Source organism: Procambarus clarkii, chromosome 94 (genome assembly GCF_040958095.1).
Source record: "Procambarus clarkii isolate CNS0578487 chromosome 94, FALCON_Pclarkii_2.0, whole genome shotgun sequence".
Lineage (NCBI taxonomy): Eukaryota > Metazoa > Arthropoda > Malacostraca > Decapoda > Cambaridae > Procambarus > Procambarus clarkii.
In genome coordinates this window covers 12704911-12729753 of record NC_091243.1, presented here as the reverse complement: position 1 = coordinate 12729753, position 24843 = coordinate 12704911, and the positions used below count along the sequence as shown (strand labels likewise).

The following is a 24843-nucleotide window of genomic DNA, read 5'->3' as shown; positions in this document are numbered from 1 at the left end:
AGGTAGGCTGTGGGACAGGTAGGCTGTGAGACAGGTAGGCTATGAGACAGGTAGGCTGGGAGACAGGTAGGCCTCGTAAAATGCAATATTATTAAATCCAGGAGGTTTGCGGTTAGGCTTCTCTGCTCCTCCTCCGTCGACCGCTTCTCATGCATAATTACTGAGAATTCCATTAGGATAGTGGTCTCCAGAATGGGGGAGGGGTGAGGGGGGATCAGGTGATGGGTGAGGGGAAGGGGTGGGAGAAGGGGATGAGGGGAAAGAGAGAGGGAATGGTCTCCAAGACGATAGGGGTGAGAAGCGAGACCCCATTCTGTGCCCCCTTAATATCTTCCCAAACGTCCCCTTGGTGTGAGTGTAGGCACAGTCAACAAAGACCTTGAAACCACTTTAAGAAAACCTCTCAGAATCATCTAGGAGGAAAATCTCTGGAGAATTTGGTGGAGAATTCCATTATCTACAACAGGGTGTGTGTGTGTGTTTGTGGGTTATCTACACCAGAGTGTATGTGTGGGTTACATGTAAAAATCTAACTGAATACCATCTCTGTTCCTCCAGACTGTTAGTCGATCCCGGCGGATTCCAGGTTTTATAACCTTTAGCATGTCGTGGTTCTGTGAGTGTGTGGGGGCCGCTGGTTTCATCGCACTGTTCTGCTCCAAACATTTTCTCATAGATGTAGTATGAAATTATTATTTCATTGCCTATTATCGAATATGTGCATACTTTAAGCATTAACCAAATACTGAACATTAATTGGATTGTACACAAGATAAGTGAATTTTATACAGGATTTTAATACATTCGGATAAACAAAATTTGTGTCAATAAAGTCTTTCGTGTGTGTGTACTCGCCTAGTTTTATTTGAAGGAGACAAGCTCCGACTCTTAGATTAAGTTGCATATTTTCTGAGCCTTCCTTAATGTGAGCAGCCTGACGTGGACCTGCACGAGACCGTCGCTCTACACACCAGGCCATAATGTCCGCTGTAAGGAGGTGGCTTAACAAGTACTTAAATGACACCACCGCTGACAGTACCTGCTTTCAGAACCGAATTCTTTTTCTCGGATTTCTACCCTATCATTCCTAATGCTTGTCGCAACCAGTGGAGTGAGAGATAGTTGGCTGTTACGAACATCAACTGAGGAACTAGTAAGTTATTCCCCATGGTTTCCCCCCAGCCACTATAACAGGAAGTGGGAAACACCTCTGGCTAAGTTGTGGTCACACACTATTACCTTCTGGTCACTTAAAGCAACGGGGACCTGCACACTTCCGCCAGGACTCAGGTGTTCCCCATGAAGACATGCGCTTCTTAGAATGTTCTGATTGTAACAATAGTGGGAAATTTGGCTTTCTCGGTGTTGCTTTGAGTCGTCTGTTCCTCGACCGTACACAATGGGTCAGTGGTGTTGGCAGGTGGGTCACTGTTGGCAGGATTATTAGTGGTGTGGGTTCCAAGCTTAAACCCCAGCCTAGTAACTGTTCCCCCTTGTATAAAAACACGCTTTAAGGGGCGCTGTCCCTGAAATACACAGATCTTACTGTATGTCCCCAGATCGACTTGAGAATGGTCCAGGACGGACTGAAACGTCGTTGTCCCTTCATTTTCTAGTGTGTGGTCTGGTCGACATACTTCAGCCACGTTATTGTGACTCCTCGCCTGCAAAAAGACCATTCCTCACAAGATGTTTACCCCCCCCCCCCCCTAGCAGGTGCATCTCTGCCTTGTTGGCCAAGTCCTCGTGTCTCCCGGGCAGGTCAAAATGCACTTCTTACCTCTCAACGTCACACGCAAATATTCCCAAATTGCAAGCCGCTTAATGCGCTGAAACGCGAAGGTAAAAACAAACCGAAAATCCGTAACGTGATTAGGAAAGCAGAGCACAAAGCCGAGGTCTGAGAGCGTGAGTCGAGGCTTTGATCCCTTTGCGGACATTATGAAGCCGGCGATAAAATGCGAGAGAATGACATAATTGCATCAAAGGTGATATGCTGGCTGGTGAGAGAGAGATGAATGTAAGTGTTGACACCCAGTTCTGGGCGTGAGACGTCTGTCATATTTACAGCAGACATGTATCAAAGTCGGATGTTTTGTGTTGTGTGGGTGAGGCTTCAGATCCCGTCTTCTGTTGCTGTGGGGAAGCACAATCAGAGCTTCTGATCAGGGCACAATCAGGGCCGCTCACGACGGCCCCTCACTCGTTTAATGGGCCTTATAAGTAGCCATACTACATACGTCAGCCCGTTTTCGTAAACAATGAACAAATGCACGTTAATCCAACTGTCAAACTCCTGGTTTGTGTAATTCAAAACAACAAATCCACAAGGATCGTGACGAGGGTTCGAACCTACGTCCGAGAGGATCCCAGACGTACCCTTAATCGACTGAACTACGACATGGAAAAAGAATTGCAACCGGGAAATCATCCGGACCTACCGCGGGTCCTGCAGCCTCTCCGAGACACAAACCAGGGTCGGAGAGTTTAAAGGATTCACATACTTGAAAATATACTTTATATATATATATATATATATATATATATATATATATATATATATATATATATATATATATATTTATATATATATATATATGCTGCCTTAGACAGAAAACTTCATCCATAAATCTAGTCCAAATCAATCTCTTTCCGGACGGTGACGTGTGGAGGAATCTCAAGTGTGTTTACGAGAGACAGTGAAGGCACTCAAGACAGAAGGTCATCCTTTCGTCTGTAAGTCTGGAGACAGAGTGAGAATGTCTTGTATTGTGACGCCTGTCTTTTGCCTCAGATCAGGTGGCGTGATTCTCTTTGATGTGAGGTGAGGCAGTGAAGTGAGGCGTCACCCCCAGCTGGGTTATGTGAGGTGAGGCAGTGAAGTGAGGCGTCACCCCAGCTGGGTTATGTGAGGTGAGGCAGTGAAGTGAGGCGTCACCCCAGCTGGGTCATGTGAGGCACTGTTCATTCACACTCTCAAACGTTCCTCATATTACGAGTGATTTATATAGTTATTGCTGGTGTATATAGGAGTGTGTAATTGTGGATATCTTAGGGGGTGATATCTTGTCCTCCAGTCTGGCTCTTGTCCTCCAGTCTGGCTCTTGTCTTCCAGTCTGGCTCTTGTCCTCCAGTCTGGCTCTTGTCCTCCAGTCTGGCTCTTGTCCTCCAGTCTGGCTCTTGTCCTCCAGTCTGGCTCTCGTCCTCCTGTCTGGCTCTTGTCCTCCAGTCTGGCTCTTGTCCTCCAGAGTCTGGCTCTCGTCCTCCAGTCTGGCTCTCGTCCTCCAGCAGAGTCTGGCTCTCGTCCTCCAGTCTGGCTCTCGTCCTCCAGTCTGGCTCTCGTCCTCCAGTCTGGCTCTCGTCCTCCAGTCTGGCTCTCGTCCTCCAGTCTGGCTCTCGTCCTCCAGTCTGGCTCTCGTCCTCCACAGTTTTAAAGCAGAATTTTTCTTGTGACTTTTAATATTAACTTTGACACCTCAGGTAAAAAAAAAACTTTATTAAAAATTATTAACACGCTTCTCGGCGGCCATAATTTTCCTCACTTTATTGACATTTGTTATAAACTTTATATACATTTTTTTGGTCATTATTTAGAATTTTGTAAATAATTTGATTATTAACTGTTTAACTGGCTTCTTATTTACTTTTCTTACTTCGTGGTGAAATTTTGGGGATTTATGAATTATGGTTTTATAATTTTTTGGGGGTTTTTAGGGTTTTTCTTTTATTAGATTTTCTACTTATTTTATATTTGCTGGTATTTATGTCTTATGTTTCTGTAAGGTTCAGTCAAAGGAAACCTCGATATATGGACCATTATACAGGATTTTCATTTCATTCTGGGGCTTGAGCACTATGTGTCATTTATCATGGTTTGGTTCCCTGCTTCTTTCATCTTGGAATGGTTATCATCTTCTATCATCATGGTATGGTTATCAGCTTCTATCATCATGGTATGGTTATCATCTTCTATCATCATGGTATGGTTATCATCTTCTATCATCTTGGTATGGTTATCATCTTCTATCATCATGGTATGGTTATCATCTTCTTTCATCATGGTATGGTTATCATCTTCTATCATCTTGGTATGGTTATCATCTTGGTATGGTTATCATCTTCTATCATCATGGTATGGTTATCATCTTCTATCATCATGGTATGGTTATCATCTTCTATCATCATGGTGTGGTTATCATCTTCTATCATCATGGTGTGGGCATCATCTTCTATCATCATGGTATGGTTATCATCTTCTATCATCTTGGTATGGTTATCATCTTCTATCATCATGGTATGGTTATCATCTTCTATCATCTTGGTATGGTTATCATCTTCTATCATCATGGTATGGTTATCATCTTCTATCATCTTGGTATGGTTATCAGCTTCTTTCATCATGGTATGGTTATCATCTTCTATCATCATGGTATGGTTATCATCTTCTATCATCTTGGTATGGTTATCATCTTCTTTCATCATGGTATGGTTATCATCTTCTATCATCTTGGTATGGTTATCATCTTGGTATGGTTATCATCTTCTATCATCATGGTATGGTTATCATCTTCTATCATCTTGGTATGGTTATCATCTTCTTTCATCATGGTATGGTTATCATCTTCTATCATCTTGGTATGGTTATCATCTTCTTTCATCATGGTATGGTTATCATCTTCTATCATCTTGGTATGGTTATCATCTTGGTATGGTTATCATCTTCTATCATCATGGTATGGCTATCATCTTCTATCATCATGGTATGGCTATCATCTTCTATCATCATGGTATGGTTATCATCTTCTATCATCTTGGTATGGCTATCATCTTCTTTCATCTTAGTATGGTTATCATCTTCTTTCATCTTGGCATGGTTCCCTATTTCTTTCAAACAGGATACCAAATTTTTCGAGAACGTGACATTTGTTGTAAATGTTTCATTGTTCATTTCATTGTTGTAAACTTCCTAAAACCATAGTTGTAACTTTCCCTAAGAAACGCGAGTTCGATCCCATCTCATAGCCTCAATACCTTGTCACTGAAATATTTCCTTATGACATCGTTGTGCTTTTTCTTAGATAAACTATGACACAGAAGTTAGAAAATATAACACGAGGCCCAAGTAAATATAACTGAAATTCAACAAAAAGGAGAAATTCTATGAACAAGTTACGCTACAAAAGAGTGTAATAGATTTAATGAAAAAGGGGAAAATGCTGCGAAAGAAGGCATTACTAAGACAAAAATCTTCAATCTTGAAGGCGCTGTGCTTTAGTTCCTCCATAAATCTAACCTGTCGCTCCTGCAACAGAAAACGACGTGGAACAAATTGTTTTGAACCAGTGATTCTTACGCGGGAGTCTATGTACCGGTAGAGAGGCTCCCGGTGGTCCGTAGTGGCTCCCGGTGGTCCGTAGTGGTTCCTGGTGGTCCGTAGTGGTTCGCGGTGATCCGTAGTGGTTTGCGGTGATCCGTAGTGGTTTGCGGTGGTCCGTAGTGGCTTCCGGTGGTCCGTAGTGGTTCGCGGTGGTCCGTAGTGGCTCCCGGTGGTGCGTAGTGGCTCCCGGTGGTGCGTAGTGGCTCCCGGTGGTCCGTAGTGGCTCCCGGTGGTCCGTAGTGGCTCCCGGTGGTGCGTAGAGGCTCCCGGTGGTGCGTAGTGGCTCCCGGTGGTCCGTAGTGGCTCCCGGTGGTGCGTAGTGGCTCCCGGTGGTGCGTAGTGGCTCCCGGTGGTCCGTAGTGGCTCCCGGTGGTGCGTAGAGGCTCCCGGTGGTCCGTAGTGGCTCCCGGTGGTCCGTAGTGGTTCCCGGTGGTCCGTAGTGGTTCGCGGTGGTCCGTAGTGGCTCCCGGTGGTGCGTAGTGGCTCCCGGTGGTGCGTAGTGGCTCCCGGTGGTCCGTAGTGGCTCCCGGTGGTGCGTAGAGGCTCCCGGTGGTGCGTAGTGGCTCCCGGTGGTCCGTAGTGGCTCCCGGTGGTGCGTAGTGGTTCGCGGTGGTCCGTAGTGGTTCGCGGTGGTCCGTAGTGGCTCCCGGTGGTGCGTAGTGGTTCGCGGTGGTCCGTAGAGGCTCCCGGTGGTGCGTAGTGGTTCGCGGTGGTCTGTAGCGGTTCGCGGTGGTCCGTAGTGGCTCCCGGTGGTGCGTAGTGGCTCCCGGTGGTCCGTAGTGGCTCCCGGTGGTGCGTAGTGGCTCCCGGTGGTCCGTAGTGGCTCCCGGTGGTCCGTAGTGGCTCCCGGTGGTCCGTAGTGGCTCCCGGTGGTGCGTAGTGGCTCCCGGTGGTCCGTAGTGGCTCCCGGTGGTCCGTAGTGGCTCCCGGTGGTCCGTAGTGGCTCCCGGTGGTGCGTAGTGGCTCCCGGTGGTGCGTAGTGGTTCGTGGTGGTCCGTAGTGGTTCCCGGTGGTCCGTAGAGGCTCCGGGTGGTCCGTAGAGGTTCACGGTGGTTCGTAGAGGCTCCCGGTGGTCCGTAGTGGTTCGCGGTGGTCCGTAGAGGCTCCCGGTGGTCCGTAGTGGCTCCCGGTGGTGCGTAGTGGTTCGCGGTGGTCCGTAGTGGCTCCCGGTGGTGCATAGTGGCTCCCGGTGGTGCGTAGAGGCTCCCGGTGGTCCGTAGTGGCTCCCGGTGGTCCGTAGTGGCTCCCGGTGGTCCGTAGTGGCTCCCGGTGGTGCGTAGTGGTTCGCGGTGGTCCGTAGTGGCTCCCGGTGGTCCGTAGTGGCTCCCGGTGGTCCGTAGAGGCTCCCGGTGGTCCGTAGAGGTTCGCGGAGGTCCGTAGAGGTTCGCGGAGGTCCGTAGTGGTTCGCGGTGGTCCGTAGTGGTTCGCGGAGGTCCGTAGTGGCTCGCGGTGGTCCGTAGAGGCTCCCGGTGGTCCGTAGAGGTTCGCGGAGGTCCGTAGAGGTTCGCGGAGGTCCGTAGTGGTTCGCGGTGGTCCGTAGTGGTTCGCGGAGGTCCGTAGTGGCTCCCGGTGGTCGTAGTGGCTCCCGGTGGTCCGTAGAGGCTCCCGGTGGTCCGTAGTGGCTCCCGGTGGTCCGTAGAGGCTCCCGGTGGTCCGTAGTGGCTCCCGGTGGTCCGTAGTGACTCCCGGTGGTCCGTAGAGGCTCCCGGTGGTCCGTAGTGGCTCCCGGTGGTCCGTAGTGGCTCCCGGTGGTCCGTAGAGGCTCCCGGTGGTCCGTAGAGGTTCGCGGTGGTCCGTAGTGACTCGCGGTGGTCCGTAGTGACTCGCGGTGGTCCGTAGTGACTCGCGGTGGTCCGTAGTGACTCGCGGTGGTCCGTAGTGACTCGCGGTGGTCCGTAGTGGCTCCCGGTGGTCCGTAGTGGCTCCCGGTGGTCCGTAGTGACTCGCGGTGGTCCGTAGAGGTTCCCGGTGGTCCGTAGTGACTCGCGGTGGTCCGTAGTGACTCGCGGTGGTCCGTAGTGACTCGCGGTGGTCCGTAGTGACTCGCGGTGGTCCGTAGTGACTCGCGGTGGTCCGTAGTGACTCGCGGTGGTCCGTAGTGACTCGCGGTGGTCCGTAGTGACTCGCGGTGGTCCATGGACTACTTAAGCTTGTTAAGCCTCACGGCTCTGAAGGACGACACCGGGACGAGGCAGTTTGGGATGAATTAACTACAAGCTGTAACGAGCCTGGTGTGCTGCTGGCGGCTCTGCTTCCAAGCTCTTTAATAATCACTCAAAAAGACAGCTCTGCAATGGGTAATTTTGTTGTCTTATTCGAGGATTACTTATGGTGAAAAATAACCTTTTGTTGGTGGGAACTACCTCGTTGGTGGGAACTACCTCGTTGGTGGGAACTACCTCGTTGGTGGGAACTACCTCGTTGGTGGGAACTACCTCGTTGGTGGGAACTACCTCGTTGGTGGGAACTACCTCGTTGGTGGGAACTACCTCGTTGGTGGTAACTACCTCGTTGGTGGGAACTACCTCGTTGGTGGGAACTACCTCGTTGGTGGGAACTACCTCGTTGGTGGTAACTACCTCGTTGGTGGGAACTACCTCGTTGGTGGGAACTACCTCGTTGGTGGGAACTACCTCGTTGGTGGGAACTACCTCTTTGGTGGGAACTACCTCGTTGGTGGGCACTACCTCGTTGGTGGGAACTACCTCGTTGGTGGGAACTACCTCGTTGGTGGGAACTACCTCGTTGGTGGGAACTACCTCGTTGGTGGGAACTACCTCGTTGGTGGGAACTACCTCGTTGGTGGGAACTACCTCGTTGGTGGGAACTACCTCGTTGGTGGGAACTATCTCGTTGGTGGGAACTACCTCGTTGGTGGGAACTACCTCGTTGGTGGGAACTACCTCGTTGCTGGGAACTACCTCGTTGGTGGGAACTACCTCGTTGGTGGGAATTACCTCGTTGGTGGGAACTACCTCGTTGGTGGGAACTACCTCGTTGGTGGGAACTACCTCGTTGGTGGGAACTACCTCGTTGGTGGGAACTACCTCGTTGGTGGAAACTACCTCGTTGGTGGGAACTACCTCGTTGGTGGGAACTACCTCGTTGGTGGGAACTACCTCGTTGGTGGGAACTACCTCGTTGGTGGGAACTACCTCGTTGGTGGGAACTACCTCGTTGGTGGGAACTACCTCGTTGGTGGGAACTACCTCGTTGGTGGGAACTACCTCGTTGGTGGGAACTACCTCGTTGGTGGGAACTACCTCGTTGCTGGGAACTACCTCGTTGGTGGGAACTACCTCGTTGGTGGGAACTACCTCGTTGGTGGGAACTACCTCGTTACTGGGAACTACCTCGTTGGTGGGAACTACCTCGTTGCTGGGAACTACCTCGTTGGTGGGAACTACCTCGTTGCTGGGAACTACCTCGTTGGTGGGAACTACCTCGTTACTGGGAACTACCTCGTTGGTGGGAACTACCTCGTTGCTGGGAACTACCTCGTTGGTGGGAACTACCTCGTTGGTGGGAACTACCTCGTTGGTGGGAACTACCTCGTTACTGGGAACTACCTCGTTGGTGGGAACTACCTCGTTGGTGGGAACTACCTCGTTGGTGGGAACTACCTCGTTGGTGGGAACTACCTCGTTGCTGGGAACTACCTCGTTGCTGGGAACTACCTCGTTGGTGGGAACTACCTCGTTGGTGGGAACTACCTCGTTGGTGGGAACTACCTCGTTGGTGGGAACTACCTCGTTGCTGGGAACTACCTCGTTGGTGGGAAATACCTCGTTGGTGGGAACTACCTCGTTGGTGGGAACTACCTCGTTGGTGGGAACTACCTCGTTGGTGGGAACTACCTCGTTGGTGGGAACTACCTCGTTGGTGGGAACTACCTCGTTGGTGGGAACTACCTCGTTGGTGGAAACTACCTCGTTGGTGGGAACTACCTCGTTGGTGGGAACTACCTCGTTGGTGGGAACTACCTCGTTGGTGGGAACTACCTCGTTGGTGGGAACTACCTCGTTGGTGGGAACTACCTCGTTGGTGGGAACTACCTCGTTGGTGGGAACTACCTCGTTGGTGGGAACTACCTCGTTGGTGGGAACTACCTCGTTGGTGGGAACTACCTCGTTGCTGGGAACTACCTCGTTGGTGGGAACTACCTCGTTGGTGGGAACTACCTCGTTGGTGGGAACTACCTCGTTGCTGGGAACTACCTCGTTGGTGGGAAATACCTCGTTGGTGGGAACTACCTCGTTGGTGGGAACTACCTCGTTGGTGGGAACTACCTCGTTGGTGGGAACTACCTCGTTGGTGGGAACTACCTCGTTGGTGGGAACTACCTCGTTGGTGGGAACTACCTCGTTGGTGGGAACTACCTCGTTGGTGGGAACTACCTCGTTGGTGGGAACTACCTCGTTGCTGGGAACTACCTCGTTGGTGGGAACTACCTCGTTGGTGGGAACTACCTCGTTGGTGGGAACTACCTCGTTGGTGGGAACTACCTCGTTGGTGGGAACTACCTCGTTGGTGGGAACTACCTCGTTGGTGGGAACTACCTCGTTGGTGGGAACTACCTCGTTGGTGGGAACTACCTCGTTGGTGGGAACTACCTCGTTACTGGGAACTACCTCGTTGGTGGGAACTACCTCGTTGGTGGGAACTACCTCGTTGGTGGGAACTACCTCGTTGCTGGGAACTACCTCGTTGGTGGGAACTACCTCGTTGGTGGGAACTACCTCGTTGCTGGTAACTACCTCGTTGGTGGGAACTACCTCGTTGGTGGGAACTACCTCGTTGCTGGTAACTACCTCGTTGCTGGGAACTACCTCGTTGGTGGGAACTACCTCGTTGGTGGGAACTACCTCTTGTATAAATGTGGACAAGCAGGACAGGAACCACTCGGTATGATCTTGAGAGGTTATCTTGAGATGATTTCGGAGCTTAACGTCCCCGCGGCCCGGTCCTCGACCAGGGCCTCCTTTCTTGTTACACACCCCCCGCGGAAGCAGCCCGTAGCAGCTGTCTAACTCCCAGGTACCTATTTACTGCTAGGCAATAGGAGCATCAGGGGTGGTGAGAGAGACTCTGCCCATTTGTTTCCGCCTCCACCGGGGATCGAACCCGGAACCTCACGACTACGAATCCGAAGCGTTGTTCACTCAGTTATCAGGCCTCTAAAATCCATTACCATCCCCGTTACTGAAGGTAAACAAATAGAGGCGACCGTTGTGAGTCGTGAGATTGTGAATTGTGAGGTAAGAACTGTCCGTTGTGATATATGATTAGAGGCTTCTATAGTCAAGATCAATTGTGAGGGAAAATGGAGAAGGAAGGTTTGAAAGCTTCAGAAAAAATCTTCGGAATGGATTTTGGCAGGCATGAGTCCATGAAGGTGAGGGAGAGATTCTATATGTCAGTGATAAGACCAGTGATGACGCCTGCAGCTGAAACCTGCTCGATAAACTGGAAGGAGAGAGAGAGAGAGAGAGAGAGAGAGAGAGAGAGAGAGAGAGAGAGAGAGAGAGAGAGAGAGAGAGAGAGAGAGAGAGAGAGAGAGAGAGAGAGAGAGAGAGAGAGAAAAAAAAAAGAAAGAAAGAGAGAGAGAGAGAGAGAGAGAGAGAGAGAGAGAGAGAGAGAGAGAGAGAGAGAGAGAGAGAGAGAGAGAGAGAGAGAGAGAGAGAGAGAGAGAGAAAAAAAAAGAAAGAAAGAAAGAGAGAGACTCGGGTGTGACCTTCTCTTCAGCCATGAATGTCGTCCTCTGAAACAAACAATATTCTATATGTTTAAGAGATAGAGGAGAGTCGGCCTCAGTGTGACGAAATGATACACGACTTTTCGCTAGTTGCTCGGGAGACGAGAATCGTGCCAGGGGACGTGCCAGGGGCGTGCCAGGGGACGTGCCAGGGGCGTGCCAAGGGCGTGCCAGGGACGTGCCAGGGGCGTGCCAATGGACGTGCCTTGCGGGGTGCCCATCAGTAAAAGAGGTGCTCCGTCAGAAGATTTGAGTTCACTTGATTAGTGGTACTAAATTTACCCTCACTGAAGCACACACTGAAGCCCAAACTGAAGCACACACTGAAGCACACACTGAAGCACACACTGAAGCCCAAACTGAAGCACACACTGAAGCACACACTGAAGCCCAAACTGAAGCACACACTGAAGCACACACTGAAGCACACACTGAAGCCCAAACTGAAGCACACACTGAAGCCCAAACTGAAGCCCAAACGGAGAAGCAAAACATTATTTTTGCGTCGTACAAAATCAGTTTATATAAGAGTAAGGCTGAATACTTCCTCTCCTGCCACAGTATGTTAAGCCACAGACACTATAAAAGCATCCCCCCGATGCTCGAGATATGATTTTGTTTAAGATTCACTACTTGGAACAAAAAGATCCAAGTAGCACGGGCTATGGTGAGCCCCGTAGTGGACTTACCTGACACAGGAGCGGGGCTGTAACTTGAATCCTCTCGAGGTATACTGTAGTGTTTCAGAAGAACAGTTTCCTACATGAGAACCAACACCTGTAGGGGGACAGTGTACCAACACCTGCAGAAAACAGTGTACCAACACCTGCAAAAACAACATACTCACGCCACCAACCATAACATAATAAACACCTAACAAATCTAACTTCACTCAGGCTTAGTTAACTATATCCTTCAGGGTTAAATATTTACAAATATACTGTTGTCGAATGAAAACGAAGAAAAGAGAAGAGAAAAGAAGAGAAAAGAAGAGAAGAGAAGAGAAGAGAAGAGAAGAGAAGAGAAGAGAAGAGAAGAGAAGTGGAGCAGTGGAGACAACATCCTGCTGCTCGTGTATCGACAGGCACCGGCAAGAAGGCCAGCCCACACCAAGGGGATCGACTTTCGATGTGAAGCTTGCGAGGAAATTTAAGTATCCCATTCTGTATCTTTCCCCTTTCGAAATATGGAGTTGAATAGACAATGTTGCACAATATCGTATGTGAGTTTGCACCCGATGCCGGAGCGCAGTGATTGGTAATAGAGATATGGGTCATGCAGTGATTGGTAATAGAGATATGGGTCATGCAGTGATTGGTAATAGAGATATGGGTCATTCAGTGATTGGTAATAGAGATATGGGTCATGCAGTGATTGGTAATAGAGATATGGGTCATGCAGTGATTGGTAATAGAGATATGGGTCATGCAGTGATTGGTTATAGAGATATGGGTTATGCAGTGATTGGTAATAGAGATATGGGTCATGCAGTGATTGGTAATAGAGATATGGGTCATGTAGTGATTGGTTATAGAGATTTGGGTCATGTAGTGATTGGTTATACGGAAATCGATAATTTCCTATTTTTTATGGATATTATAACACTCATTGTATTAATTAATGTACATCTTGTAACCTTTAAATATATAATAGAGCATAACAAAAGACAAAAGGAAGGGAGTGGTAGGAGAAAAGCACATAGATACTGTTTTGGAGGGGATCTAAACATTCCTTTTAATGCGTTATGTGTGGTTTCCTCCGAGGCTAAGGGTCCCTTTTCTTCCAGTCTGAGGTGGTAGTCCCTTCCCTATTTATTATATGGATATTGGTAATTTCGTGTATAACACAGTTGAACGACGCATCATAAAATTTGCATAATCTAACCTTACTTACCCTAACCTACCTTAGCCCTAACTTAACCAAACTTACCCTAAGCTAACTCAGTATAATGTAATCTAACCCAACTCAACCTTTTATACCTAATCTCAGGAAAATTTCAGATTTACCTAAGACCTACCTAACACTTACCTGACAGCTATCTCACGATTACATCACTCCTACCTAAGTCAGGTCAACTTACGCCTACCTAATCCCTGCTTCAGGCCTACCTTCCCCCTTACCTTCCCCCTACTCCAAAAGAAGGAATTGTCTGTAACATAGATTTCCTGTGCTTCATCCTCCCCTACACGACTCATCCACGTCTCTTCATTATTGCATGATGACTGTCGTGGCTTCTCATCGCCTCTGCTAGCTAGGATTGCTAGCAAGGCTCGCTAGTAAGGGTCGCTAACAAAGGTCTAACTAGCAAATATAGCTGTCAAAGGGCTACTAGCAAGGGGGTCGCTGGCAAAGAGCCCTCAGACATTCATCATTGCACTCACTTGCCTTTGCATTAAAGTAGGCTTTGATAGACTTCACGAGTCTATCAAAGGACTATCGGGTCCTCGAGTCCCGCACTCTCATCAGTCAGTCCGGACTCTGCAACGGAGAAATATTTATATCACAAGATCACAGTGATATTAGTTTTGGCCTCCTCCCTCCCCCTTCCCCTTCCTCCCCCAACCAGAGCCATTGAAAGAGATCTCCATAAAAGCTTAGCTCTTTCCTTGCACAATTTTCTCATTGGTTTCCCATCTTCGTCTTTGCATACTCCAGTTGCATCATCTTCGAGAGCAGAATAATGAATGTTATATAAAAGGGAATGTTTGTCTGTCCAAGGTTGTAGGACAGATGCTCATGGTTAGCCTCACCCACAGAGTCTAGTCTGCCACAGAAGGGGGGCAAGACTGCCTCTGGCAACCACTTTTCTGTCGCTAGAGACCTTTTTGTTTCCACTCGACGCTTCGGAGCTCAATTACGTCTCTTCTTGAAAAAGTTTTGTGTGATGTGAAGAATTGTCTCTGTATCTCGACGGAGAGAGGAACAAGATATTTGTTTCTTATTTCTTTCCATATATACATACTTGGCTTCCATCTATACATATATGTATACGTGACTTCCATCCATACAATTCGTGTGTGGTTTCCATTCATACACGAATACTTGGTTTCCACCCTCACATGCATTATTGATTTCCATACATACATACATACATACATACATACATACATACATACATACATACATACATACATACATACATACATACATACATACATACATACATACAAAAGTTTCACATTGCTGGGGGGCAAGAAGCCTTTGGTGTCTATATAAATTAAATATACGTATTTCATTATCAGCTGGTATAAAGTATATTTAAACATCATTATGAACGGAGATCAGAAGTCAGCCATGGACATATAAGAGCCATAAAGATATACAACTTGGTATATACACCACATATATACATATATATATGTATATACACCTCCGCGAGGTGTATATATATACCTGGATGTAGACCCACTACCAAGCCTTCCTCTCCTCCTTCTCTCTGTCTTTCTCTCACAATGAGAGAACACATATATTAAATAATTGTTCGACCCGTCACAGGCAGCCAACTTGATGGAGACATTTCCTGCGGGTATAATTGTTCCACTCACAGTCCTAACATTCACAGTTTAAGTAGTTACCTCAAAAGTTTTGGTCATACCAACTCGTCAAACGTTGTGAGTTAACTTTACTCTTAATAGTTGTGGGCCCCTTGCTGCCCCCGGGCCCGCGCGGTGGGCCCTCTCACTTGGGCCCGCGCGGTGGGCCCTCTCACACTGGCCCACGCAGGGGAGTGTAGGCTCCCCTACACTGTAGGGGAGCCTACACTCCCCCTGGCTCCCTGTGGGCTCTTTGTAGGGGCGCCAACCAGCCTCCTCCCCCACAGGAGGCTGCTTGGCTCACCCAATATGTCTTTATAGTACATGGAAATCATCTCAGGCCGGGCTGGGTGGATGAATAGAAGGAATGGTGCCCATCCGCTTGGGTCATTGGAGAACGAACGTCGACCTGCAAAAAGCCAGGTTGTCGTGGTGCCGTGCCCATGGATATCCTCCAAGATCCCTTATAAAGATAAAATAAATCCCCAAATATATAAAAATAAGTTGCCTGGCTGAGGCAACTTGCCAAGTGATAAAGGCCCCAATTTATAAGAGCAATGAGGTGGAGTTTTCCCTCGCCTGGTTCTTCGCAGTGGGCAACCTTCATCACTGGGCAGAATCTAGGCTGTAACCAATGGGCCCCAGCAAGGTCTGCGGCGCCGGGAATACTCCGTCTCCTTCCTGGGAGAACAAAATGCGAGTCAAGTGAAGTCTATGTTGACCAAACCACACACTACAAAATGAAGGGACGACGACGTTTCGGTCCGTCCTGGACCATTCTCAAGTCGATTGTGAGAATGGTCCAAGACGGACCGAAACGTCGTCGTCCCTTCATTTTGTAGTGTGTGGTCTGGTCAACATATTTCAGCCACGTTATTGTGACTCTTCGTCTGCAAGTGAAGTCTTGGTTGTAAAGGTTTGCTAATGTGTGTATGTGTATGTGGTGGCTGATTGGGCTTTACGGTCATTGACCTATGGGAGGTCATTAGGGTCAGAGACTCTTTTAATTGTTGATTTTTTTAACAGGAATGAAAGGAAGGAAGTAGGTGAGTGACCGGTATGTGGAACGCCGTGTAGTTCCTGTCGTGGAACTATATATATATATATATGTCGTACCTAGTAGCCAGAACTCACTTTTTGGCCTACTATTCAAGGCCCGATTTGCCTAATAAGCCAAATTTTCCTGAATTAATATATTTTTTCTAATTTTTTTCTTATGAAATGATAAAGCTACCCATTTCATTATGTATGAGGTCAATTTTTTTTTATTGGAGTTAAAATTAACGTAGATATATGACCGAACCTAACCAACCCTACCTAACCTAACCTAACCTATCTTTATAAGTTAGGTTTGGTTAGGTAGCCGAAAAAGTTAGGTTAGGTTAGGTTAGGTAGGTTAGGTAGTCGAAAAACAATTAATTCATGAAAACTTGGCTTATTAGGCAAATCGGGCCTTGCATAGTAGGCTGAGAAGTGCGTTCTGGCTACTAGGTACGACATATATATATATATATATATATATATATATATATATATATATATATATATATATATATATATATATATATATATATATATATATATATATATATATATATATATATATATATATATATATTATAATATGATCATACAGGGTCATGTGTAGTGGTTCAGCTGTGTCTGATCTTTCATTGACGTTGGTATAATCCCATACCCCCCACAGCCCCGACAGGAAGCCCCTTCACAGCCCCAACAGGAAGCCCCCACAATCCCAACAGGAAGACCCCCCCCCACAGCCCCAACAGGAAGACCCCCCACAATCCCAACAGGAAGCCCTCCACAGCCCCGTCAGGAAGCCCCCCCCCCCACAGCCCCAACAGGAAGACCCCCCCACAGCCCCAACAGGAAGACCCCCCCCACAGCCCCAACAGGAAGACCCCCCACAATCCCAACAGGAAGCCCTCCACAGCCCCGTCAGGAAGCCCCCACCCCCACAGCCCCAACAGGAAGCCCTCCCTCACAGCCCCGACAGGAAGCCCCCCACAGCCCCAACAGGAAGACCCCCCCACAGCCCCGTCAGGAAGCCCCCACCCCCACAGCCGCAACAGGAAGCCCTCCCTCACAGCCCTGACAGTACAAACCTGCTGGACCAGCACACCGGTCCACGTACCCCTGATCCGACCTTCATCAATGACCGACTTGAACACAATTATCCGGTAATTTAAATACAGTACACACGCCGTTTAGCATACATGAATGGTGATTAGGGCTCGGAGCAGCCTCCCCTTGACCCAACCTCATCCATAGTCTCCATCAAACTGGTCCGCTGACCTAACCATCACACGAGGGTGTTAGGTGGTGGTGGTGTTAGTGGTGTTGTTGGTGGTGGTGATTGTGGTGACTGTGGTGTTGGTGGTGGTGTTAGTGGTAGTGCTATTGGTGGTGGTGGTGGTGGTGGTGTTGGTGGTGACAGTGGTAGTGGTGGTAGTGCTATTGGTGGTGGTGGTTGTGTTGTTGGTCGTGGTGGTGGTTGTGTTGTTGGTCGTGGTGGTATTGGTGGTAATTGTGGTGGTGGCAGTGAGAGTAGTTGGGTAGATTGTGGTGGGGGTGACAATGGTTATGTGATTGTGGTCGTGGTAGGGACTATAGTGATCAGGTGATTGTTGTGGTGGTGGTGGGGGTGATAGTTGTTAGGGGATTGTGGTGGTGATGGTGGTAACAGTGGTTAGGTGATTGCGGTCGTGGTTGGGGTGATAGTGGTTAGGTAATTTGGGTGGTGGTGATTGTTGTGGTGGGAGTGATTGTGGTGATGGTGGCTGTGAGAGTGATAGTGGTTGATGTTATTGTGGAATATTAAACGAGTGAATAAAGTATATATATATATACACTCTTTGCTTTTCCTTGCAGGGAGAGTAATTTCCCCATGTGATAGAAGCACTTGTTTGATGCGTGTGTGTGTGTGTTTGTGTGTGTGTGTGTTTGTGTGCGTGTGTGTTTGTCATTACCTGTGTGTGTAGACACAAGATATGAGCTACGCTCTCACCTGTCCCGTCTTCCCAGTACGAGGAGGGGAAGGAGAAAGGGGAGGGGGAGAAGGAGAAGGAGGAGGGGGGGGGGGGGGAAGGAGGAGGGGAAGGAGAAGGAGGAGGGGGAGAAGGAGGAGGGGGAGAAGGAGGAGGGGAAATGGAGTACAGATTATGGTCTGGGGAGTCCCCATGAGAACAGGTCTCTCCCATTGTCGTGGACTTTCCGGTCTCTGGGAGAGATCATTCACACACCACCCGCGCTCAGAGTCCTTGTGGGGGACACCGCGGTAATAGTGACCATCACTTTATGAATACACATGTTCTCCACATGTTCTCTACATGTTCTCTACATGTTCTCCACATGTTCTCCATATGTTCTCCACATGTTCTCTACATGTTCTCCACATGTTCTCTACATGTTCTCCACATGTTCTCCACATGTTCTCTACATGTTCTCTACATGTTCTCTACATGTTCTCTACACGTTCTCCACATGTTCTCCACACGTTCTCCACATGTTCTCCACATGTTCACCACACGTTCACCACACGTTCTCCACACGTTCTCCACACGTTCTCTACATGTTCTCCACACGTTCTCCACACGTTCTCCACATGTTCTCCACACGTTCTCCACACGTTCTCCACACGTTCTCCACACGTTCTCCACACGTTCTCCACACGTTCACCACACGTTCTCCACATGTTCTCCACACGTTCTCCACACGTTCTCCACATGTTCTCCACACGTTCTCCACACGTTCTCCACACGTTCTCCACACGTTCTCCACACGTTCTCCACACGTTCACCACACGTTCACCACACGTTCTCCACACGTTCTCCACACGTTCACCACACGTTCACCACACGTTCTCCACACGTTCACCACACGTTCACCACACGTTCTCCACACGTTCTCCACACGTTCTCCACATGTTCTCCACACGTTCTCCATATGTTCTCCACATGTTCTCTACATGTTCTCCACATGTTCTCTACATGTTCTCCACATGTTCTCCACATGTTCTCTACATGTTCTCTACATGTTCTCTACATGTTCTCTACACGTTCTCCACATGTTCTCCACACGTTCTCCACACGTTCTCCACACGTTCTCCACACGTTCTCCACACGTTCTCCACACGTTCTCCACATGTTCTCCACACGTTCTCCACATGTTCTCCACATGTTCTCCACATGTTCTCCACACGTTCTCCACACGTTCACCACACGTTCTCCACACGTTCTCCACACGTTCACCACACGTTCACCACACGTTCTCCACACGTTCACCACACGTTCACCACACGTTCACCACACGTTCTCCACATGTTCTCCACATGTTCTCCACATGTTCTCCACACGTTCTCCACATGTTCTCCACATGTTCTCCACATGTTCTCCACATGTTCTCCACATGTTCTCCACACGTTCTCCACACGTTCTCCACATGTTCTCCACATGTTCTCCACATGTTCTCCACACGTTCTCCACACGTTCTCCACATGTTCTCCACATGTTCTCCACATGTTCTCCACATGTTCTCCACACGTTCTCCACACGTTCTCCACACGTTCTCCACATGTTCTCCACATGTTCTCCACATGTTCTCCACATGTTCTCCACACGTTCTCCACATGTTCTCCACACGTTCTCAGTGTTAACGAGATGATAAATTATGCAAAAAGGGCCTTGGGCTCACCATCAGCTTTGATCATTTACAACATTATTACACAGTGATATAATGACCAATAAAGATTATATTTATTTCAGAGTATTGTTTAATGTGTAAAGCAACGTTGTTGAACTTCACATCATATTCAAGCTCTAGGATTCAGCTGTTAATTACACTTCCGTCAAATGTTGAAATGTTTCCCCAGAATGATAATAGACCAAAGATTTGTTTCATAGGTTTCTTTTATGAAGTTTGACCATTTTTAGGATAGATCTATCTACTATTTCCACATCGTCGCTTCTTCATCCTCTGGTGTGTGGGTTGGTTATCAGCTTAAGCTACTCTATACGTTTGTGATATATTGTAGTATCCCAATGAAATGTTTTGAATTTGATTATTTTAGATAATTTCATTGGTTTATACTGTCCTTGTTCTCCAGAATAAGGACAGTGTTAAAAATGTGTAAAGTGGCATGCAAGCAACCAATGTTGGGGTCCTGTTCTTGAGCTATTCAAGTTAACGAGCTATGTAAACAAACTTGGGTCCCTATTATAGGGTTTTTGGTTGTGGTGGACGTATTGGCATGCCACAAAACTCCTCAGATCTCACACTTTGTGAAAATTTCTTTAAGTTCATGACAAACAAAATAAAAAATTATGCCACACATTAATATCCTTGGGTTGGAAGAGCTACGATATCTGAGAACATCTACGATATCAAGGTCAGAACATCTCTTTACCAGTGATGTTCTGACCGTGTCTCACGGCAAGTATAAAAGTTATCATTCTCCTTAACAATTCCTGACCTACAACGAAAGGGAAAGAGGGGAACATGCTGAGTGAAAAAAAAAAATCAATATATTTTTGTTTTAATTTTAACGATGGACACAGACGTGGAACATCCTTTAGCACTGGACATGATTCTGTGATGTTTGATTTTTTTGTGTATTTCTTTAACGAGAAGAATTTGTGACGTAGCAGTAATTTCCTGGGAGTATATTCTGGTTTACGCTGGATGTTACGTCGAAACTTTCCCAGTTGAAGTGGTAAGTCCCGTCACAGCCTCCACCTCCTCTCATTCCCTCCAACACTCGCGTCCAAACCACCGCTCCTAACAGCTCACATTAACTTCTATCTTAAATCACAAGCTGTCTCTCACACACCGTCGAACTACAGACAGTATTTAAGGGAAAAAAGAGAGAAAACGTCTACCTCTCGGGAACACGTATGGGAATTGTGTGTGTGAAGTAGTAAACAGATGGTTGAGAAACACGAGGAGACTGTGGCAAGCATCACTTTCCTACTTGCTGGGATAAAACCTGAAGTTTGGAGGTGATCCTGTCCACAGCCTCCAGTCACAAGGTACAGTCACCATCTCTCCCACAGTGTTCCTTCATGCCTACACGTGTGAGCCTCCAGTCACAAGGTACAGTCACCATCTCTCCCATAGTGTTCCTTCATGCCTACACGTGTGAGCCTCCAGTCACAAGGTACAGTCACCATCTCTCCCACAGTGTTCCTTCATGCCTACACGTGTGAGCCTCCAGTCACAAGGTACAGTCACCATCTCTCCCATAGTGTTCCTTCATGCCTACACGTGTGAGCCTCCAGTCACAAGGTACAGTCACCATCTCTCCCACAGTGTTCCTTCATGCCTACACGTGTGAGCCTCCAGTCACAAGGTACAGTCACCATCTCTCCCACAGTGTTCCTTCATGCCTACACGTGTGAGCCTCCAGTCACAAGGTACAGTCACCATCTCTCCCATAGTGTTCCTTCATGCCTACACGTGTGAGCCTCCAGTCACAAGGTACAGTCACCATCTCTCCCACAGTGTTCCTTCATGCCTACACGTGTGAGCCTCCAGTCACAAGGTACAGTCACCATCTCTCCCATAGTGTTCCTTCATGCCTACACGTGTGAGCCTCCAGTCACAAGGTACAGTCACCATCTCTCCCACAGTGTTCCTTCATGCCTACACGTGTGAGCCTCCAGTCACAAGGTACAGTCACCATCTCTCCCACAGTGTTCCTTCATGCCTACACGTGTGAGCCTCCAGTCACAAGGTACAGTCACCATCTCTCTCACAGTGTTCCTTCATGCCTACACGTGTGAGCCTCCAGTCACAAGGTACAGTCACCATCTCTCTCACAGTGTTCCTTCATGCCTACACGTGTGAGCCTCCAGTCACAAGGTACAGTCACCATCTCTCTCACAGTGTTCCTTCATGCCTACACGTGTGAGCCTCCAGTCACAAGGTACAGTCACCATCTCTCTCACAGTGTTCCTTCATGCCTACACGTGTGTTGTGTGAATCTCGACAAGTAGTAAGGCGAAAATAGAAATGTGAAAATGCCTAACTAAATGATAAAGCAGTGGGACGAACAGTGTAATAATAATAGTGTAATACAGTGCAAGTCAAGGAATTTGTTGATGGTTAGTCTGGTCAAGTTACTAACTAACTAATGAAGAACGGTTTATAAATAGCGTAGTTACTGACGAACCAAGTCATTACTATCATTTATACTGCGAGTGGTGGCTCTTTACTTCAGAGCAAATGTCACGATATTCGTATTAAAGGTGTTCTTACAAATTTGTATTTGAATTGTGACCAATTTATATGGAGCATTATGTTGAGAAATTGTAAATATCAAATCATTTAAAGTCTGCCTTTTAAAGTGACTATCACACTCTTGACGAGGTGTTATTTAGATGATACAGCATATATATATATATATATATATATATATATATATATATATATATATATATATATATATATATATATATATATATATATATATATATATATATATATATATATATATATATATATATATTTTGGTAGCAGTCTTTCCTGTAGACATATATTATTAAATATGACCGAAAAAGTAAGATTAATAATTCTAACACGAATTTTCTCAATCTTTCGTACATTACGCTTCACTGTTGGAGGTAAATCAAAAATCAATTCTCCAAAATTCATTTTTATTTCTAGTCTGACGCGACACGGGCGCGTTTCGTAAAACTTATTACATTTTCAAAGACTTTAGTTCACAAATACACAACTGATTAGAACTTACGTATCTCCGATTTTATATCTACATTTGAGTGAGGTGGGAGGGGTGATGTGGCATTAACACAAGACAGAACAAGAGGGGATATTAATAGGGTATTAAAAGTATCAACACAAGACAGAACACAAACAATGGGTATTGAATAGAAGTGTTTGTAGAAAGCCTATTGGTCCATATTTCTTGATGCTTCTATATTGGAGCGGAGTCTTGAGGTGGGTAGAATATAGTTGTGCAATAATTGGCTGTTGATTGCTGGTGTTGACTTCTTGATGTGTAGTGCCTCGCAAACGTCAAGCCGCCTGCTATCGCTGTATCTATCGATGATTTCTGTGTTGTTTACTAGGATTTCTCTGGCGATGGTTTGGTTGTGGGAAGAGATTATATGTTCCTTAATGGAGCCCTGTTGCTTATGCATCGTTAAACGCCTAGAAAGAGATGTTGTTGTCGTGCCTATATACTGGGTTTTTTGGAGCTTACAGTCCCCAAGTGGGCATTTGAAGGCATAGACGACGTTAGTCTCTTTTAAAGCGTTCTGTTTTGTGTCTGGAGAGTTTCTCATGAGTAGGCTGGCCGTTTTTCTGGTTTTATAGTAAATCGTCAGTTGTATCCTCTGATTTTTGTCTGTAGGGATAACGTTTCTATTAACAATATCTTTCAGGACCCTTTCCTCCGTTTTATGAGCTGTGGAAAAGAAGTTCCTGTAAAATAGTCTAATAGGGGGTATAGGTGTTGTGTTAGTTGTCTCTTCAGAGGTTGCATGGCTTTTCACTTTCCTTCTTATGATGTCTTCGATGAAACCATTGGAGAAGCCGTTATTGACTAGGACCTGCCTTACCCTACAGAGTTCTTCGTCGACTTGCTTCCATTCTGAGCTGTGGCTGAGAGCACGGTCGACATATGCGTTAACAACACTCCTCTTGTACCTGTCAGGGCAGTCGCTGTTGGCATTTAGGCACATTCCTATGTTTGTTTCCTTAGTGTAGACTGCAGTGTGGAAACCTCCGCCCTTTTCCATGACTGTTACATCTAGATATATATATATATATATATATATATATATATATATATATATATATATATATATATATATATATATATATATATATATATATATATATATATATATATATATATATATATATATATTTTTTAAAAAAAGAAATATAAAAAAAAATAAAATGAAAGAGCACCACCTCTAGCTGGAAGAAGGGGGACCCATAGCCTCGGAGGAAACCACGCATAACGCATTAGAGGGAATGTTAGGATCCCCTCCAATACAGTTTCTGTGTGCTTTTCTCCTACCACCCCCTTCCTTTTTTATTTTTGTGCTTTATTATGCATTTGATGGTTACAAGATATACATGAGTTGATACAAAAAGAATAATGCAAAAAGGTGCTTAAAGGTTATGGATCTCTTGAAAAACACAACAATGGGAAACATTGATGAATGTCACAGACGGGTTCGATCATTGTTGCAAGTCAAACACTTCTTCGAATTCCTCTGAAGTTGGACTAGTGCCCAAGACGCAACAGGCATTTCCCCTCTGAATCGCAACACTGAGGCGCTGGAACAAGAAACTTTTTGCTCTCTGGTCTTTTGTAGCGCTGATCAATTTGTCCCCCAATTCCTTCAGGAACTTCAATGCACATTTTCCCCACGAACCGAGGGTCTCCGAGCCGATCGGAACAAAGCTGTAGCAGTGTGCTAGACCTCTATATTTAATAATTTTCTGCGATTCCCTGAAAGAAGCAGCACCACCGCTTTCACGTGTGCGGTAGTGGAGGTAGGTACTGGCCAGTGTGGCAGCGCGCGTGTAGTCCCATACCACTTGCTTACCATCCTTCCAAGGTAGCAAGGTGACCCCATCAGGGCGCTTCTGAGGGTCGTTAGGTCTGGATAAGTGTGGTTCTCTTTGTGCCGGGCAGCGGGCTGTGGCGAGGCTCCTCTTGATGATGTCGTTGACTTCTTCATGTCTTGCAATTTTACCCTGTGATTTACGACATACCAGACCATGACGACCATATTGGTCTGCCATCGCAGTTCCGCAGATGCACCTATGTTCGGTGAGGATGGGGGCGGCAAGGCGAAGGGCAACTCCAATGCGGAGAGCGTCATGACTGAGGCGAGTTCCCAGGGCTGCATTGGGCACAGCAAATAAGAAATCCCCGGCGTGGGGTGCTGTTACCGCTAGGAGGCGGGCTTTGTTTTCAGCATCAGCGTTGTCAATCACTGCTGTGACAGTCTTTTCCATTATGGGGCTATCCCAGTGGGCCTGCTTGTGGTCTTTTGGGACTTGTGGTCGGGGTTGAGGGTGTGCAATGGTGTCCCATTGTCTGGGACACCATTATCCATATATATATATATATATATATATATATATATATATATATATATATATATATATATATATATATATAT

General features: G+C 46.9%; 3 protein-coding genes across 6 annotated transcripts in view; 1 reads left to right on the top strand and 2 right to left on the bottom strand.

Annotated features, from left to right (window-relative positions):
• Positions 1–4681: 4681 nt before the first annotated feature.
• Positions 4682–7514, bottom strand: LOC123747259 (mucin-12-like). The gene is made up of 2 exons (XM_045729296.2): positions 5354–7514; positions 4682–4878 (listed from the first exon to the last, which is right to left on the bottom strand). Exons 1-2 carry the CDS (start codon positions 7512–7514, stop codon positions 4682–4684), a joined length of 2358 nt encoding a protein of 785 aa, XP_045585252.2.
• A 133-nt stretch (positions 7515–7647) lies between these two features.
• LOC138360049 (cell surface glycoprotein 1-like) lies at positions 7648–11126 on the bottom strand. The gene is made up of 2 exons (XM_069319983.1): positions 11112–11126; positions 7648–10242 (listed from the first exon to the last, which is right to left on the bottom strand). Exons 1-2 carry the CDS (start codon positions 11124–11126, stop codon positions 7648–7650), a joined length of 2610 nt encoding a protein of 869 aa, XP_069176084.1.
• Positions 11127–20383: 9257 nt separating this feature from the next.
• The window catches only part of LOC123747422 (trypsin-1), a 13510-nt gene continuing 9050 nt past the window's right edge, over positions 20384–24843 (top strand). Inside the window, exon 1 of one of the 4 annotated variants that reach the window (XM_069319685.1) lies at positions 20384–20773. The gene's annotated coding sequence lies outside the window, so the exon portion shown is untranslated. Of the gene's footprint in view, positions 20774–21333; positions 21414–21466; positions 21606–24843 lie in introns of those variants that run through there. The other 3 variants (XM_069319684.1, XM_069319686.1, XM_045729638.2) reach the window with 3 other exon arrangements.